General features: G+C 53.4%; 7 protein-coding genes across 7 annotated transcripts; 4 read left to right on the top strand and 3 right to left on the bottom strand.

Annotated features, from left to right (window-relative positions):
• Nucleotides 1-150: 150 nt before the first annotated feature.
• Nucleotides 151-2,196, top strand: J4E86_011145 (uncharacterized protein; the record flags this gene model as incomplete). The annotated part of the gene is made up of 5 exons (XM_051451639.1): nucleotides 151-606; nucleotides 687-992; nucleotides 1,049-1,206; nucleotides 1,272-1,899; nucleotides 1,954-2,196. The coding sequence occupies 5 exons, from the start codon at nucleotides 151-153 to the stop codon at nucleotides 2,194-2,196; spliced, it is 1,791 nt and encodes a 596-aa protein (XP_051297178.1).
• An 817-nt stretch (nucleotides 2,197-3,013) lies between these two features.
• On the top strand, nucleotides 3,014-4,022 carry J4E86_011144 (uncharacterized protein; the record flags this gene model as incomplete). The annotated part of the gene is made up of 2 exons (XM_051451638.1): nucleotides 3,014-3,079; nucleotides 3,135-4,022. The coding sequence occupies 2 exons, from the start codon at nucleotides 3,014-3,016 to the stop codon at nucleotides 4,020-4,022; spliced, it is 954 nt and encodes a 317-aa protein (XP_051297177.1).
• A 389-nt stretch (nucleotides 4,023-4,411) lies between these two features.
• Nucleotides 4,412-7,791, bottom strand: HIR1 (HIR complex subunit; the record flags this gene model as incomplete). The annotated part of the gene is made up of 5 exons (XM_051451637.1): nucleotides 4,412-4,518; nucleotides 4,577-7,279; nucleotides 7,330-7,545; nucleotides 7,616-7,690; nucleotides 7,755-7,791. 5 exons carry the CDS (start codon nucleotides 7,789-7,791, stop codon nucleotides 4,412-4,414), a joined length of 3,138 nt encoding a protein of 1,045 aa, XP_051297176.1.
• A 702-nt stretch (nucleotides 7,792-8,493) lies between these two features.
• On the bottom strand, nucleotides 8,494-9,365 carry J4E86_011142 (uncharacterized protein; the record flags this gene model as incomplete). Its single annotated transcript, XM_051451636.1, has 2 exons — nucleotides 8,494-9,291; nucleotides 9,342-9,365. The coding sequence occupies 2 exons, from the start codon at nucleotides 9,363-9,365 to the stop codon at nucleotides 8,494-8,496; spliced, it is 822 nt and encodes a 273-aa protein (XP_051297175.1).
• A 505-nt stretch (nucleotides 9,366-9,870) lies between these two features.
• J4E86_011141 (uncharacterized protein) lies at nucleotides 9,871-11,419 on the top strand (the record flags this gene model as incomplete). The annotated part of the gene is made up of 2 exons (XM_051451635.1): nucleotides 9,871-10,341; nucleotides 10,475-11,419. The coding sequence occupies 2 exons, from the start codon at nucleotides 9,871-9,873 to the stop codon at nucleotides 11,417-11,419; spliced, it is 1,416 nt and encodes a 471-aa protein (XP_051297174.1).
• Nucleotides 11,420-11,470: 51 nt separating this feature from the next.
• On the top strand, nucleotides 11,471-12,469 carry J4E86_011140 (uncharacterized protein; the record flags this gene model as incomplete). The annotated part of the gene is made up of 2 exons (XM_051451634.1): nucleotides 11,471-11,801; nucleotides 11,850-12,469. The coding sequence occupies 2 exons, from the start codon at nucleotides 11,471-11,473 to the stop codon at nucleotides 12,467-12,469; spliced, it is 951 nt and encodes a 316-aa protein (XP_051297173.1).
• Nucleotides 12,470-12,665: 196 nt separating this feature from the next.
• On the bottom strand, nucleotides 12,666-14,003 carry J4E86_011139 (uncharacterized protein; the record flags this gene model as incomplete). The annotated part of the gene is made up of 1 exon (XM_051451633.1): nucleotides 12,666-14,003. One exon carries the CDS (start codon nucleotides 14,001-14,003, stop codon nucleotides 12,666-12,668), a length of 1,338 nt encoding a protein of 445 aa, XP_051297172.1.
• Nucleotides 14,004-14,617: the final 614 nt, after the last annotated feature.

Genomic DNA, 14,617 nt, shown 5'->3' with positions numbered 1-14,617 from the left:
TGTGGAGTTCGGCGCGGAGGAACGGACGTTCAACATACTATACTGACCGCTAAACATGTGTGAAGAATGGAATATGTATAGTATCGGGTCGCAGCATCCGTTGTTGCACTGGACTCATTGTAGTCATCTTGAACGACAAAGAACCGCTACATGCAGAAGATGGCTCAGCGAGATGCTAGCCCAGACAGCTTCGCACAGGTCCAAGCCGGAGCTCGAGAGAGAGACAACGAGAAGGACGGTGGTGTACTTTGTACAGGATCTTCTTCAAGCGTAACGGCCACCTCAACCTCACGTACCTCCCCATCCCAGACAAATCCTCAGACCGACGTCGAAGCCCTCCGCCACGATGCCTCGTCCTTGGACCGCGTCCACACGTCAAAGAGCCAGCATTCGCAAACAGTCGGCGACGGCGCCCGTGGTGGCCTCGGTATCTTCCGCAGCAGGTCTACGCGTTCTCGCCCACTACCAGCGTTCGGCGCAGGGAAACCGTATCCTCGTCCTCTCGGCAACCAAGAAGACTATGTCGTCGAGTTCGATGGAGAAGATGATCCGTTGCATGCGCAGAATTGGGCGTTGGGGAAGAAGTTGTTTACTGCGCTTATGTTGGTACGTTAGGTCGTCCGGAAACATGACGCGTCAGCTTTCAGTTGATGGATGTAGACTAACTCGAAGTGCTGTATGTCTAGGGATTTACGACAGTCACAGCATCATTCGCTAGTTCGATATTCAGTACCGCGACGAGAGCAATCGAGCTACAGTTCAACGTCGGCTATGTGGTCGCTACACTGGGTACATCGTTGTACATCCTAGGATTCGCCACGGGACCCGTTCTCTGGGCACCTTTCTCAGAGCTCAAAGGAAGGAGATTGCCGCTTGTGGTGGCATCGTTTGGCTTCTCGGTCTTCAACATTGCGTGTGCGACGGCCAAGGATCTGCAGACTATCTTGATCTGTCGATTTTTCGCGGGGTTCTTTGGCGCGTGTCCGATTACCGTGAGTATTTGTGCGAATGCTTGATAGATGGGACAAAGGTGCTAATATGGACATAGATCGTTGCCGCAGTCTTCGCCGACATGTTCGCCAACAGGACGCGTGGAATAGCGATCTGCCTGTTCAGTGTAATGGTCTTTACAGGTCCTTTCCTCGCTCCTTTCATCGGCGGCTTCATAGTCATGTCGAATTCCTGGCGATGGACTCAGTACCTTGTGTAAGCAGTTCCTCGTTCTTCCCCACAAACCACAAGAAACACCTATACTAACCCTTCCATCACAGCTCTTTCATGGGTTTCGCCTCCTTCACCCTCATGCTCCTCTTCCTCGACGAATCCTACCCACCCATCATCCTCGTCGCGAAAGCCGCCGAACTGCGCCGCCGCACAAAGAACTGGGGCATCCACGCCAAGCAAGAAGAGATCGAAGTCGATTTCCGCGAACTCATCGAGAAGAACTTTTCGAGGCCGCTTAGGATGCTGGTCACGGAGCGTATTGTGCTGCTGCTGAGTATATACATCGCTTTCATCTACGGATTGCTGTATCTCTTCCTGACAGCCTATCCGATCGTATTCCAGGGGGTCCACGGTATGAATCCGGGTGTGGGTGGTTTGCCGTTCTTTGGAATGATCATCGGGGAGTTGTTCGCTGGAGTGTTCATCTTTGCGAGGCAGCCGGGGTACCAGAAGAAGCTTGCTGCTAACAACAACGTTCCCATCCCGGAATGGCGGCTGCCAGAGGTCATCGTGGGTGGTGTCGCTTTTGCGGGAGGTCTATTCTGGTTCGGATGGACCGGATATCGCGCGGACATCCACTGGATCGTGCCTACGTGCTCTGGATTGCTAATCGGATTCGGTATCATGAGTATCTTTTTGCAGTCGTTCAACTATATCATCGACGCTTATCTCATGGTAAGAAGAACCCGGGCCTCCACATATCCAAGTCTGTGCTGACATGTCATCTAGTTTGCCGCTTCGGCGATCGCAGCGAACACGTTCCTTCGTAGCATATGGGGGGCAGCGTTTCCTCTCTTCGCGAAAGAGATGTTCGAGGGTATGGGCGTTGAATGGGCTTCGACTCTACTTGGATGTTTCGCTGCTGCGATGATACCTGTGCCAGTTTGGTTTTACCTCCAAGGTGCGAAGATCAGAGGTAAGAGCGCGTATGCGCCGACGAGTAAGCCGGCGTCCGCGCCTTCGGAGGAGTGAAATGGACGAGATGCGCAACGGATGTATCAGCACGGCTAGATAGTTTGCACCACCGCATGCAACTCAGCGATAGCCAATTTATACAAACATTCTTGACCCTGAACAAAGTTGTATATCAAGAATTGCAGAATGAGCCGATAAAGTTGACATCCGCAACATCCGCCATCACGCTACGCACCACGCCGGCGGACCCTTCCTGCACGCCCGCCTCTCCCCTGCGCAAGCGCCCTCGCACCCAAACCCACCTGCAAACTCCACTTTCTTCTCACCCCCAACGCACAACCCACCACCATCGTCCGTCCATGGGAAAACCCTACCCCGCATCTCTAACTGGCCCAGCACATGTCGCAGGTTGCGCGCTTACGCCACAGATGTCAACGGGCAAAGATGGGCTATTGGCCGGCATTACCGCCTTGTTTCACGCTGTCGATCCTTTTACCCCTGGGCTGGTGGATAGTTATGGGAAAGGCGGATTCGCCTACATGCCTTAAATTAGATGGGAGATGCGATGGAGGGAGGGATCCTGGTAGGGTATGATGACATTGTGTGAGGCTGTGCTGAGGTTCTTGCTTTCTGTTACTTTCACTTTGACTTCGGCTTTCGCTGTCTGTCTCTTGTTGCTTTCCTGGTGAACTTGCGCGATACGGGTCGACTCTTTCTTTAACGGCATTCTGTTTGTTGCGCGTATCTGCGATTTTGTGACTGCGATTTGGACTTCGCGACACCACATCACGACTCTGCGCATGCTGGCCTGACGCGCTTACACTTCTTCGACACCACCACAACCACCCGAACAGAGAAGAGCGAAGACACCACCATGGCGTTCAACTGTTCCACCGTCCCCGAGACGACAAACACCGACGCGGGAGTAGCAGGTGCAGGCGTACGTCCCCCTCCTCCCAATCCTCCTCTCCTCCCGACTAACACCAACCCCCCAGACCCTCCTCTCCTTCATAATAACCAACATCCTCTCCATCCTCCTCTCCGCCACCATCATCCTACTCGGCCTACGAAAATCCACCTCCGCCCCCATCAGCCGCAAACTGCTGCAATCCTTCTCCGACCAACAGATCCTCACCGGAATCGGCATCCAATCCGTCGGCCTCGCAAAGATGAAAACAATGGTACCCTACCACTTCTTCATCATCTGGCTCCTCTCCCTCCTCTCCACCGCCACAAACCTCGCCACCCTCCTCGCCCTCGTCAACGACTTCAAGCGCGACTGGGTGCTACGCTGGATCCGGCAAATCCTCATGCTCGTAAACATGTTCCTGGGCATCCTCTCTGGGGTATTCATCCTACAGACGGTCATGAAAGACATGGAGCCCAGATTACCGATTGCGTGTGTGTGGGAGGTAGAGAGCAAAGGCCGGAGCGGAAACGCCGCGCTTTCCATCGCCGGCACCATCGCCGTCATCGCAGGCCAAGTCATCACATTCGGCTTCGCAACATGGTACCTGCACAACCGCTCCAACCCCAAATGGCTCAAAACCGTGCAAGTCGTCGGTCTCTTCGCCTGTCTCGCCATGGGCGTCGGCGCTACTATACGCGTCGTTCTCGAGTCCCAGGCTTTCGGTCATCCACCTGAGTCCGTTCATCTTGTTGGGCCTTCCGAGGGAAACTGGAGTTTTGGGCAGTTGTTACCGTTGCTGTTGTTGGCGTTGCCGGTGATTAGTACGATTGAGATTGCGAGGGGGGAGGAGCTTAAGCCGAGGAGTAGGGTTGATGATGATAGTGTGCCGCTTTTTGCGGGCGGGGGTGGGAATGATATGGAGTTTCAGCCTAATCCGCTGGTGGGGAGTGCGACGAGTTTGTTTAGGAAGTAGAGAGAGGGGGAGATGGAAGGCGTTTTGGATGTGTGTTTGTGTGGACTTTTGGATAGATACCCTGCGAGTGAGATTCAAACATCTTTATTTCGAAATCTTTGGCACGTTCAACACGCATTACGATATCTTGTGACAAGCGACCCTTACTAATTTCATTTGAAGTTGCAGCTGCAATCGCGGACAAATAGCCTTCCGTTTCGCCGCCAAGAATGCTCTACAATTACGTGATATCTACTCCTATCCCAAGACAAAAAAGGCGATCCCGTTCTTCCCAGCAACGCCAATGGACGCCTGACGTACGTGTTGCCTAACCCTCAAGCCACCTTGTGTCGCCATAGTGATGCTTTTAGTACAAAAGAAGAAGTGAATCAACAAATGAGAGAAGAAAGCTACATATCCGTGATCATAGCTTGGTCATCTTGACGCTGACCCTCCGCTACGATACCAAGAAGACGGGCGTATGGGACTGTTATACGCTGGAGGTCGCGGTGTTTTCCTGCGTAAGAAGTTAGTCTACTGGATTTGCCATGTCGTAGAAAGGACGAGAAACTTACCTAGAATCAACACAGCCTCCTTGAGCAACTCCTCCCTCTTCCAACCACAAATCTCCTCGGGCTCCTTCATTGCTTCGTCTTGCTCGTCGTTGCCTTCTTCCTCTTCTGATACCAGACTACCCATAAGACTGCGTAGGAGCTCCTCGATCTTGCCTTTGAGACCTTCGGCGCCGAGACGCTTGACGTACATGGTGAGGTAAATCTTGAACTCTTCTCTTGCGCCCAGTGTACGTGCAGCAGCGACACGGTTCTCAAGATGAGCAACGCTAGCCGAGCTTTCAAACGTCTCGTAGCCTTCTGCAGAGACGAGGATCTTGATGAGGCGCTGGAGGTGGAAGGCACGACCTTGTAGTAGTGATTGGTTTGTTGTGTTGCGCTCGAGCGCGGGGATGATGCCTGCTGAGATGTTTTCCATGGAGACCTGATCGTCTTTTTCTTTGGGTGCGGCGTTCTTGTCTTTTGAGGAGCGGATGTTACCGACGGAGGAATCGGTGGAGTTCCAGTACTGACTTGTGACGCCCCACCAGGGTTCGGATATGCGTTGCCAGATGTACATGTCGGGGTTGTAGGCGTAGCCCTCGCCGTTGGACATGGCTACTGTGATCCGACCTGCTGAGTTCAGACGTGCGAAGACGATACCGGGGGACCGGGTGAGATGGGGTCCTTGGGCGTAGGCTGCGACATCTAAGATGGGTGCTAGAGAGATGGGTGGGTGGGGTGCAGACATGGTCTTCAGATTCCAGACATAGCACATGCCGACTGCTGTTATGCACATTAGCCACCAGCCGCGGCAGTCCATGATCACTGGTTGAGCCTCTAAAACCATGGCATTGAGCGTCCGTCGGCCGGCTGGCGTCCATGCGTATACTGATCCGTCCTCGCATGCTGCTGCGAATAGGTTTGTGTTGCCCGTCACCAAGAGCACAGCCTTTGGTAAGAAGTCTTGCCAAAGTGACTGTCCTTTGCTGGTGCATGTCAACCGCGTAGGGTCGTGGTCTTGTGGCCGTCCCGTCCGTGATGGTCCGCTGGCATTGCGCGCTTCTAAAACGACCGTGTCTGGTATTTCCGCTTTGCCTGTGCTGGCGTCGACACCACTCTGCGGTGGCTCGCTGCCGTCCATAGTTCGCACGATGACGCTTCTCACTTTCGGCACGGCTAACCGCACTTGGGCAAGGGCCATAGAAGGGTTGACGATGGCCGGTCTGAGGACTTTCGGAGGCTCTGTCATTTCGTTGTTCTTAGCAGCTGCAGCAGCGGGAGGGACAAGACCATTTTCACTGTTTATCACGATTGCTGCGCCTCCAGGCTTCACCGAACCAGCCAGTCTTTTCTCCACTTGGCGGTCCTCATCGCCTTCGATCTCGGCGAATTTCCGCTTGTTCCCGATCAGCATGGACGCAAGTCCGCCTCTCGGGAAACCATCGTAGGGCTTTGAAAGGTCTAGAATGTTGTGGGGATTGTCACTCCTGCCGCCTGACGTCGTCGTCGCAGAAAGGAGCTGTGTTTGAGGTAACGAGGACTCGCCAACGCCAGACGAAGATGACATGAGCATAGGTGCTATACGCTTCTTGCCATCCTTGGTGACAGTCACTCTTTGCTTGAGCTTCTCAACCCTCACGTCTGGGGGTGGCTCAGCTGGGGCTTGTGGTGGTGCTGCGGCGCCCGATCCATTGGTAAGGGTTGTTGAGGGAGTGACGCCGTTGGTGCCGTTCGTGATAGTCGGTGGTTGAACGGCGCCTCCATCGCCCATCAGTGCACCCATCCTTCCTTGAACACCCTTCAGCTCCCCACTCTTACTGCTCTCTTCTAGAAGTAAGGCGTCTGTGCCTTCAATGATACCAACTCTTCTTCCGGCACCGAACTTAGCGAGTGTCTTTTCGTTTTCCGCAAATGTCGCTGGGTAGCCGAGTTCTCCGGGTTCGAAAACAAGAGTCATTATGCTGCCGTCCAAGCTCGTTGCGTATAGTGTCTCTCCGTTTGGTGACCATGCCAAGTCGGAGATGGATTTGCTAGCCAATTCTTGCGAGCACATGAACGGCCTGGGGAAGCTCGTATTCCACACACTCAGGCATTTGTCTTGTCCGGCGCAAGCGACAATAGTTACCGTCTGCTGATTAACGGTTCCGTCTTTCTCTGGCCGTGGCTCATCCCGGTAGAACAGCCTTGGAGAGAATGAGGTTACTTCGACAGGCCCTTCGTGGCCGACCAGACTGATGTCTCCATCCCAGGTTCCACGCGCAAGAATAGCGACTGAGCTGACTGGTCCATTTGTAGCGTTTGCAGCAGCGATATGTGCGCCGTCGGGTGACCACGAGCAGCGGCGGAAGTATGTGGTGAGCGGGGAGGTTTGGAAGGGTGCGGTTATGGTATGGTCCAGGACGAAGTTGTTGACCTGGTCTTGCTGCGAGGCGTTCGGGGGCGGGGAGTTGAACCGGTAGACTTTGATGGTGCGGTCATCGCTAGCCGTAGCGAAGTATTTGTTGGCGGGGTCAAATGTTATGCCCTTGACGTGACTCTGGTGGTTTGATAGCGTCTTCAGCTTCTCAAAGGAATGCCCAGACCAGACTACCACTTTCGAGTCCAACCCCACCGACACCAATATTGACGAGTCAAATGACCAGCCCAGATCTTGTACGTCGTTGTCGTGCCCTATCAGGCGGCGAATGACGCGCCAATTCTCGACGGGCGGCGGTTCGTTCGATCCTGTAATTCCATCAGCCTGCGTCCCTTTTACCTGCCTAACGTATACCCACCAAATGCTGTATGTGTCGGCGCATTCTTGTCGAGCGCATAGACACACACTATCTTGTCGTCGGCGCCAGACGCCAGGTATTTGCCGTTGGAAGAGAAGCGGACCGCATGGATGGTGCCGGAGTGGTTGCTGACAGCTGCGAGCTGCTTCGGCTTCGTATACGAGGGGTCGTTGGAATTCAGAATGGCCTCGGTAGACCAGACACGTACATAGCCGTCTATAGATGCGTGTTAGCAACATTCTGAGGTGAAGCGCATCCCGTGGGAATCGAGGGTGGGTTGACGAACCTCCGGCGGCTGTAGCCAGGCGCGATCCATCAGGGGAAACGTGGCAGCTGTATACTTCGAAGTCTTTCTGTTCGCCTAGTAGGAATGCATGTCAGTAAGATGCTAGCAGAAAAGGGCATGCATGCGCGGGTGCACCCACCGGGATGAGTTAACCACTGTGGTTTAATGAGATGCATGGTCGCGTAGGTGTCGCTAGCAGTTGAATCATGCTATTACGCGACCATGAAAGTAGTATGAGGAGTATTGGGTGCGGCGGTGGAGGGTTGGTGGTTGAGGCGCACGTTGTGGTGCAGCGCGACAGTTGTCTGGTGTTGGCGACGCGATCTCGCGGTTGACGCTACTTGGCAGACGTTTGGGCAGGGGTTTAAGGTTTAGGTGCATGCGCCGATCGGGAAGTGGATGTTAAACGAGCAGCTCACGGTTGGAGGGAATCAAGCATCAAGTGTATTTAGAGTATGGCATGTGTTTGTGATAATACAGTGAACTTGGTGTTCCTTCACCTTGGTCTCTCTGATTCTCTGCGAGGCAGCCCTGGACAAGTCTCAAGTCCTACTTGCACTCTCCGCTCCACCATTGGTTGCCCCTTCACAAAGACACCTAAAAACAGTACTACACTAGCTAAATGCAGCTCTTCCGCGAGAGCTTGTTCATTTGCGGAGTCATTCGGACCCTTGTGGTGGATGGTCATGATATCCTGCTGCATGCGCATGCCCATACTCACCATTAAAACTCATTTGAAGTTGCCCCGGACTTATTGCGAAATTCCACTCTCGACTGTAGTCCAAGTTGGAGCTGAGATAGGCGAGGTTCAGGAGGAGATCGGTAGCAGCGTGAGCGGTTGGTGCAGATGTTGTGGGTTGTGTCGCTAGTTGTGTCGTTCATTTCGCCTTCTTCCTCTTCTTAAACACCACAGCCGGAGCAGCTGGCGCGTCCTCTTCTGTCTTGACAACAGTCTCAGCAGCCTTCGCCTCCGCTTCCTCGGCCGTGGGTATATCCTGAAGGGTGTTCGTGCCGCTGTCATCTTCAACTTCGGCTTTCACTCCATCCTCTTGGTCTTCTTTCTTCACTTCAGCCTGTGGCTTCTTTTTCCCAAGCAAACTCTCGATATCGTCGTCGCCGCCCTTGCTGCCTGGGAAACTCTTGTAGGTATGGCCCCAGCCCTTCCGTTTCGTGATCAGCTCACCAGCAGCTTCCCGTTCCTCCTCATCCTCGTCAAGTTGCCTCTTCCGTACGCCCTTGTTCAACGACGTCGCCTTGAACTCTCCATCTTCCGTCACTTCTCCCACGACTTCTTCCTTGACCGTCTTCCATTCACCTGCTATCGCCATATCGCCTCTTGCGGCCGCAGGAAGCGCCACGCCCATGGCTGCTAACTGCTCCCATTGTCGTTTCCTGTCATCTACTGTCGCCTTCTGTTGTGGTTTCTTCTCATATGTAGGTTTGCCGCCTACGCCGGTTGCGACGGAAGGTGTGGATGCGGATGGTACGAGGCCATTTAGACGTGCGACCTCTGCTTGTGCGCGCGCCTGGTTGCGCTTTTCGTTCTCTTGTTCGCGATGGAGCCCCTTGAGACTGCGCTGGATGTTGCCTTGGTGGCGGCCGGTCGCTTCGTGTTGCGCGCGTTCGAACTTGGTGTCCTTCACAAACGTGGAGCAGAACTTGCACCAGTATTTTGGCTGTAGCTTAGTTAGTGTATGACGCGCTTATCAGGCCTAGTCTTACTTACTGTTGACTTCCAGTACTCCGCCATGGTCGTGTGTCGTGGAGTGACGTGCAACCAGCGACAGTCGGGGAAAGCTTACCTGGCGCACGGTGCACCTCGGCGGTCCGCAAGGCTAGAAAAGACGAGTTCGCATAGCGTGAACCACGGCTGCGGGTCTTTCACCGCTCTCCACCCCAAACCCTAATCGCTCTTCACATGTCTTCTAGCTTATTTCCTTCTTGGTCAAAGTTTTCGACTCGATTTTCCATATTTAGCAGGCCATGGCCCCGCCATCAGATTCTTGCACGTCGTTGCGATGACTAAGAAGAGTATAGATGTGCTTGAGGGACACCGGGTAGCAGCAGAAAGCAAGCCCTTATTATCATCACGCCCTTCCCACCTACTGACTGGTCGACTACACCAACATGGCTGAGCTAAAGGATGCCACACGCCTTAGCGAAGCGCGTGAACACAATCTCTTGCCGCCTTAGCCGTCACTCTCTATCCTGTCTGATCGTGTAGACAGTGTCCCTCTGTAACACTTCGCACTTCCATGGAGCCTCAGATGGCTGTGTCACTGGCTTCAGCTGTCATACAACTTGTCGACTTTTCGAGGAAAGTGGTCCAAAAAGACAAGGTGGGCAAAGTATACAAATCCACCGGCACCACCCTAGGAGAGGCTACACTGCTCGATGACGCCATCGCTAATCTCGGCGACTTATCACAACAACTTGAGAAGGCACGACGCGTATACTGCAAGTCACACATATCCCCTGATCAGGAAATTGCAGATGCGCAACTGATAGCATTGGCGAAGGATGCTGGGGGAGTGGCGAAGATCTTACAGGCCACACTGGATCAAGCGAAGCGCGACAATGACGTGGATCAGCAGAAAGTACTTGCACAAGAACTACGCAGCGTTCTGAGCTTGTACTACAGTCAGAAGACGATATGTGATCTTGCGGATAAACTTGGCTCTATTCGCAAGCAAGTAGATGTCGCTCTGCTTGCCTCGCTCCGGTCAGTGAGATGTCACCAATGCGATCACCCATTGACCAGATCATAGACAGCATGCGGCTCAACAGCATTCAGTCCATTCGGAGAAAAGACGGCTTCCGGTGGACGGCAGTACAGGACCTGATATACTCCTGCTTCAGTCCATCGCGCATCACGATTGGAAGACTACGGAGACGGTTGGTATCTCGGCGTTTTCAGATACATTCGACACTTCCGTCGTAAGCAATGATATCGAACGCCATTTCGCCAGCTTGATGTTGGCGCGCTTGCATTTCTCTGGCATGCACGATCGGTACAAGGCGATTCCTATTGCGCACCCAGGAACCTCGCAATGGATATTCGATGCAAGTCTCGAACACCACAACACTGATGACTTCGACTCCTTCCCTCGCTGGCTCACAGCAACAGGATGTAGCAATACATATTGGATCAGTGGCAAGCCAGGTACCGGGAAGAGTACGCTGATAAAATTCGTGTCTAGTCACCCTCGCACCGCCACTCACCTGAGCGCCTGGGCCAAAGGAAGAACACTTGTCAAAGGAACCTTTTTCTTTTCGAGTCTGGGTAATGACATGCAAAGATCGCGTATGGGGCTTCTACAAACCTTGCTTCACTCTGCGCTAAAAGGCGACACGGAGACGGTGATCCAGGTCTTTCATCATCGCTGGCAACAATTCCTTGCTTCTGGTGGAGGTAGACGACCTTTCACATGGCTTGAGCTGCGTCAGGCCTTCATAACAATGATCTCCGCGCCTATCACACCAAGATCATTCTTCATCGCGATCGATGGCCTGGACGAGTTTGATGGCAACCTGAGAGATGTTCTTCAATTGATCAAGGACTTGGCTAAATATCCATATGTCAAAGTTTGCGTTGCCAGTCGGTCTTCATCAGAGCTTCTGCGCGCATCTGCAGGCCAGCCTAATCTACGCCTTGAACGTTTGAACCGCCAGGATATCTGCAATCACATCACGGCCTCACTGGCAAAATCGCAAGTATACGTTAATGTCAGCAAAACGGATCCCAGTCGCGCTACGAATCTGGTCAAAGGTGTAGCCAAGAAGGCAGCCGGTGTCTTTCTCTAGGCACACATCGTGGTGCAATTATTACTTGATGATCTGTCACCTACAGCCCGCATGGTCAGTCTTGTTGCTTGGCTCGAGACGTTACCATCTGGACTAGAACAACTATTCATCAAACTTCTCGGACGTCTGAACACGGGACATCTGAAGCACGCGTCGGAAGTCCTCCGTCTGATGACGATAAAGCCACGGCCCCTTCTGCTCGAGCTATGGTTTGCAGACGGCAACAACGAGAACGCGGCATTGAGGGATGAAGCCCGACCGCTGTCAGACAATGAGATATCCGAGCGTCTCGAAATGATGAATCGCGGACTGGTTTCCCGATGCAGAGGATTCCTGGAGACAGATAGCCAGTATGGAAGTGCAAGGTCTGGATTGTCAAAGGGTAGGCTGGAGTTCCATCACAGATCCGGTCATAGCTAACCACCTATAGCGTCTCGTGTTACCTGGACACACCGCATTGCGAAAAACTTTGTTCGATCCCAACGAATATGGAACATCATACTCGATAACACCGGGCATGATGCTTTCGATCTTGAATGGCACTGGGCCAACGGTCAACTAGGTTTATTCAAGACTGTCGCCGGGACCACCAGTACCAAGAGCTCTCACTTCCTCTCGTGCGTCGATTATGCACTTCGACTAGAACAGCGGCTCAATATTTGCCCAGTCAAGTTTCTAGATGAAGTCGGGCGTACCGCAACGATTTATGCCACTGTATACGACGACATCGTGCCTCGGAAACTCAAAGGCACTATCAACAGCTTTCTGGATTTCGCTGTGCTGTTCAATCTCGTAAGCTACGTTCGTGGCAGAGGCCTAACGCTATCGAGAGAGGAGTTGTTACATGCTTCTCGCTTGCTAGGTGCACTGGACGCAAAGAAGTGGGAAGTGTTTGTAAAGCGATTTGAACACCCTGGGATCTGGAGTACGCAGTTTGAAGAAATAAGAAAGGACATGCAACAGGTGATGGACAGCTTGCTTGATCGCGGAGGCGGTGAGTCAAGATGGCAAAGGGCGAGGAAGAGACTATCTGGGCAGAAGAAGACATGAGTCGTTGTGTGTCGTGTTTGAATCAGCTTCTTGAACACGATGGGGCAAATCTTACTGGGGCGATCGTCTTATATCATTTATAACCATGAGTTGGGATTGGTATCATCGCATCGCAGTGCATCCGTACTGTACAGACTCCGCCCGCCACAACCTTTTAACACCTGCCACGGCACATCCGTCTTCCTCCCGGTCCACCTCACTCCATCTTCGGCGCCCTCAAGTTCAAGTTCTCATACTGCGGCAACTCCCACCTCTTCTCCTTCCCCTCCGGCAGCCACCCCGCAAGCCACCCGAGCACCTTATCCACCCGCGTCGTCGAAATCGACCATAGTATCCAGCCCACGACCCAAACCCCCCAGGCTGATTCCGGGAAGAACCTCCATTCCTCCACCAACGGCCCTAGTTTCTGACATTCTTCCACCGGCTGCTTCATCTCTTCTTGGTACGCTTCCAGCGCCGCATCAACATCACTACCACACCGCGCCAGCTCGCCAGCGAGGACATACGCGCCGATAAGTGACAATGTTGTCCCCATGCCCGTAAAAGCAGAGGGACAGTACCCCGCGTCTCCGAGTAAGACAACTCGGTCTTTATACAATTGCCCGCTGGGCATCTGGACCTGCCCAATCTCTGTAGCGTAGAAATCCTTCGCCCCTTCCAACCCCTTCAGAAACCGCGGACACTCCCACCCCGCATCACCATATTCCTCGCTCCAAACGGCCTTCTGCTCGGCCACTGGTTGCTTATACGTACCCCTCATGCGACTCGCCCGCTCCTCACGGTTGTTCAAGAGAAAGAGGTAGACTTGTGTGACGGGACGATCGCCCGTGCGCGTCATTACCATGCGGTTCTGCGGACCGAAGTATATCCTTGCGAGGCTGTTTTCTGAGGGCAGGCGCGGGACGTTGTAGTATGCGGCGTGTATATTGAGGGAGTGGAAGGAAGCGTCACTGGTTTCTTGACCGAAGGCGAGGCGCCGCGTTCGTGAGGACTGGCCGTCTGCAGCGATGACGAGGTCGAATGTCGATGTCGAACCCGTGGAGAATGTCACTGTTGTTGTCTTTGTCGATGGATTTGGGGTGAGTGCAGTAACAGTCGTCCCAAAAACATACTTCAAACTCCCATCGTAACCTTGTTTATCCAGTGTCTCGCGCTCCTGGACACTAATATCATACACCAACCTCACAAAATCCCCCCTCATAAACTCAAACTCATTCGTCAGCGTCCTCCCCGGGTTTTCCCCCGCAGCCGTCACACCAAACTGCATCAAGCTCTTGCCGTTTCCATCAACGAATTCCAGCCCGCTCTCGTGGACACAGTAGGGCCGGAGTGTTTCGAGGAGACCCAGTTTGGTCATGATGGGGATGCCGTGCGCTTTTAGGTCGATTTGCTGGCCGCCTGTGCGGAGGGAGGGGTAGCGTTCTAGGATTGTGATGGTGTGGGTGGGGTTGCTGCGTTGGAGCATGAGGGCGAGGATGGGGCCGCAGACGCCGGCGCCGGTGATGAGGATGTTTAGGGGTTGTGTGGTGGGCATTTTTGTGATGGTGTTTAGGTAGGACTAGAGAGTTGTTTTGATGAAATGCTTGTATTTGGACGCACGCACAATGCAGTAGGACCAGAGAGTGAGGTTCGTAGGTAGAGGAGAGTAGGCAATATGCTTGGAAGGCAACGATTCCAGCTAGATGATAGCCGGGTCTTTCCTTCCAGGCATCTTCATTCTTATATTATCATTGCTACACAAAGCCGGCGCAGTACGATGCTCCCCCGAACGGCATTCTCGCACATTGGGGCGGAGACCGTGTTCTCCGAACTCTTCTCCGAGCGCTGTTACTACGGACATAAAGGCGTTAACCTTCAGGGATCCAATAGCAGAGCTCTGTAGACTGTTGCCTTGGCATCCTTGCTCATTCTGCTGCAGTCGGCGTCAGCGCGCATGAGTGTCTGTACGCCGTACGTCGCTCAACGAAGAAGGACATGTGCTGTTTAGAGACTGTAGCCTAAATGATGTACTACGATCTGGATTGTAATAAGATTGAAAGTCACTGGCGTTGTTGAACAGGAGTAGTTGATGGTTGACAGGATGAACGTCGTGTTGATGCAGACTTCAGGGTCTGCGGGCGGATAACCTGTCGGCGCCAAGCAAAAGTG

This window comes from Alternaria arbusti, assembly GCF_024043155.1.
Source record: "Alternaria arbusti strain BMP 1465 chromosome Unknown scaffold_30, whole genome shotgun sequence".
In the NCBI taxonomy this organism is placed as follows: Eukaryota; Fungi; Ascomycota; class Dothideomycetes; order Pleosporales; family Pleosporaceae; genus Alternaria; species Alternaria arbusti.
Note: the sequence above shows the minus strand (reverse complement) of the source record. Positions and strands in the feature narration are given on the sequence as shown.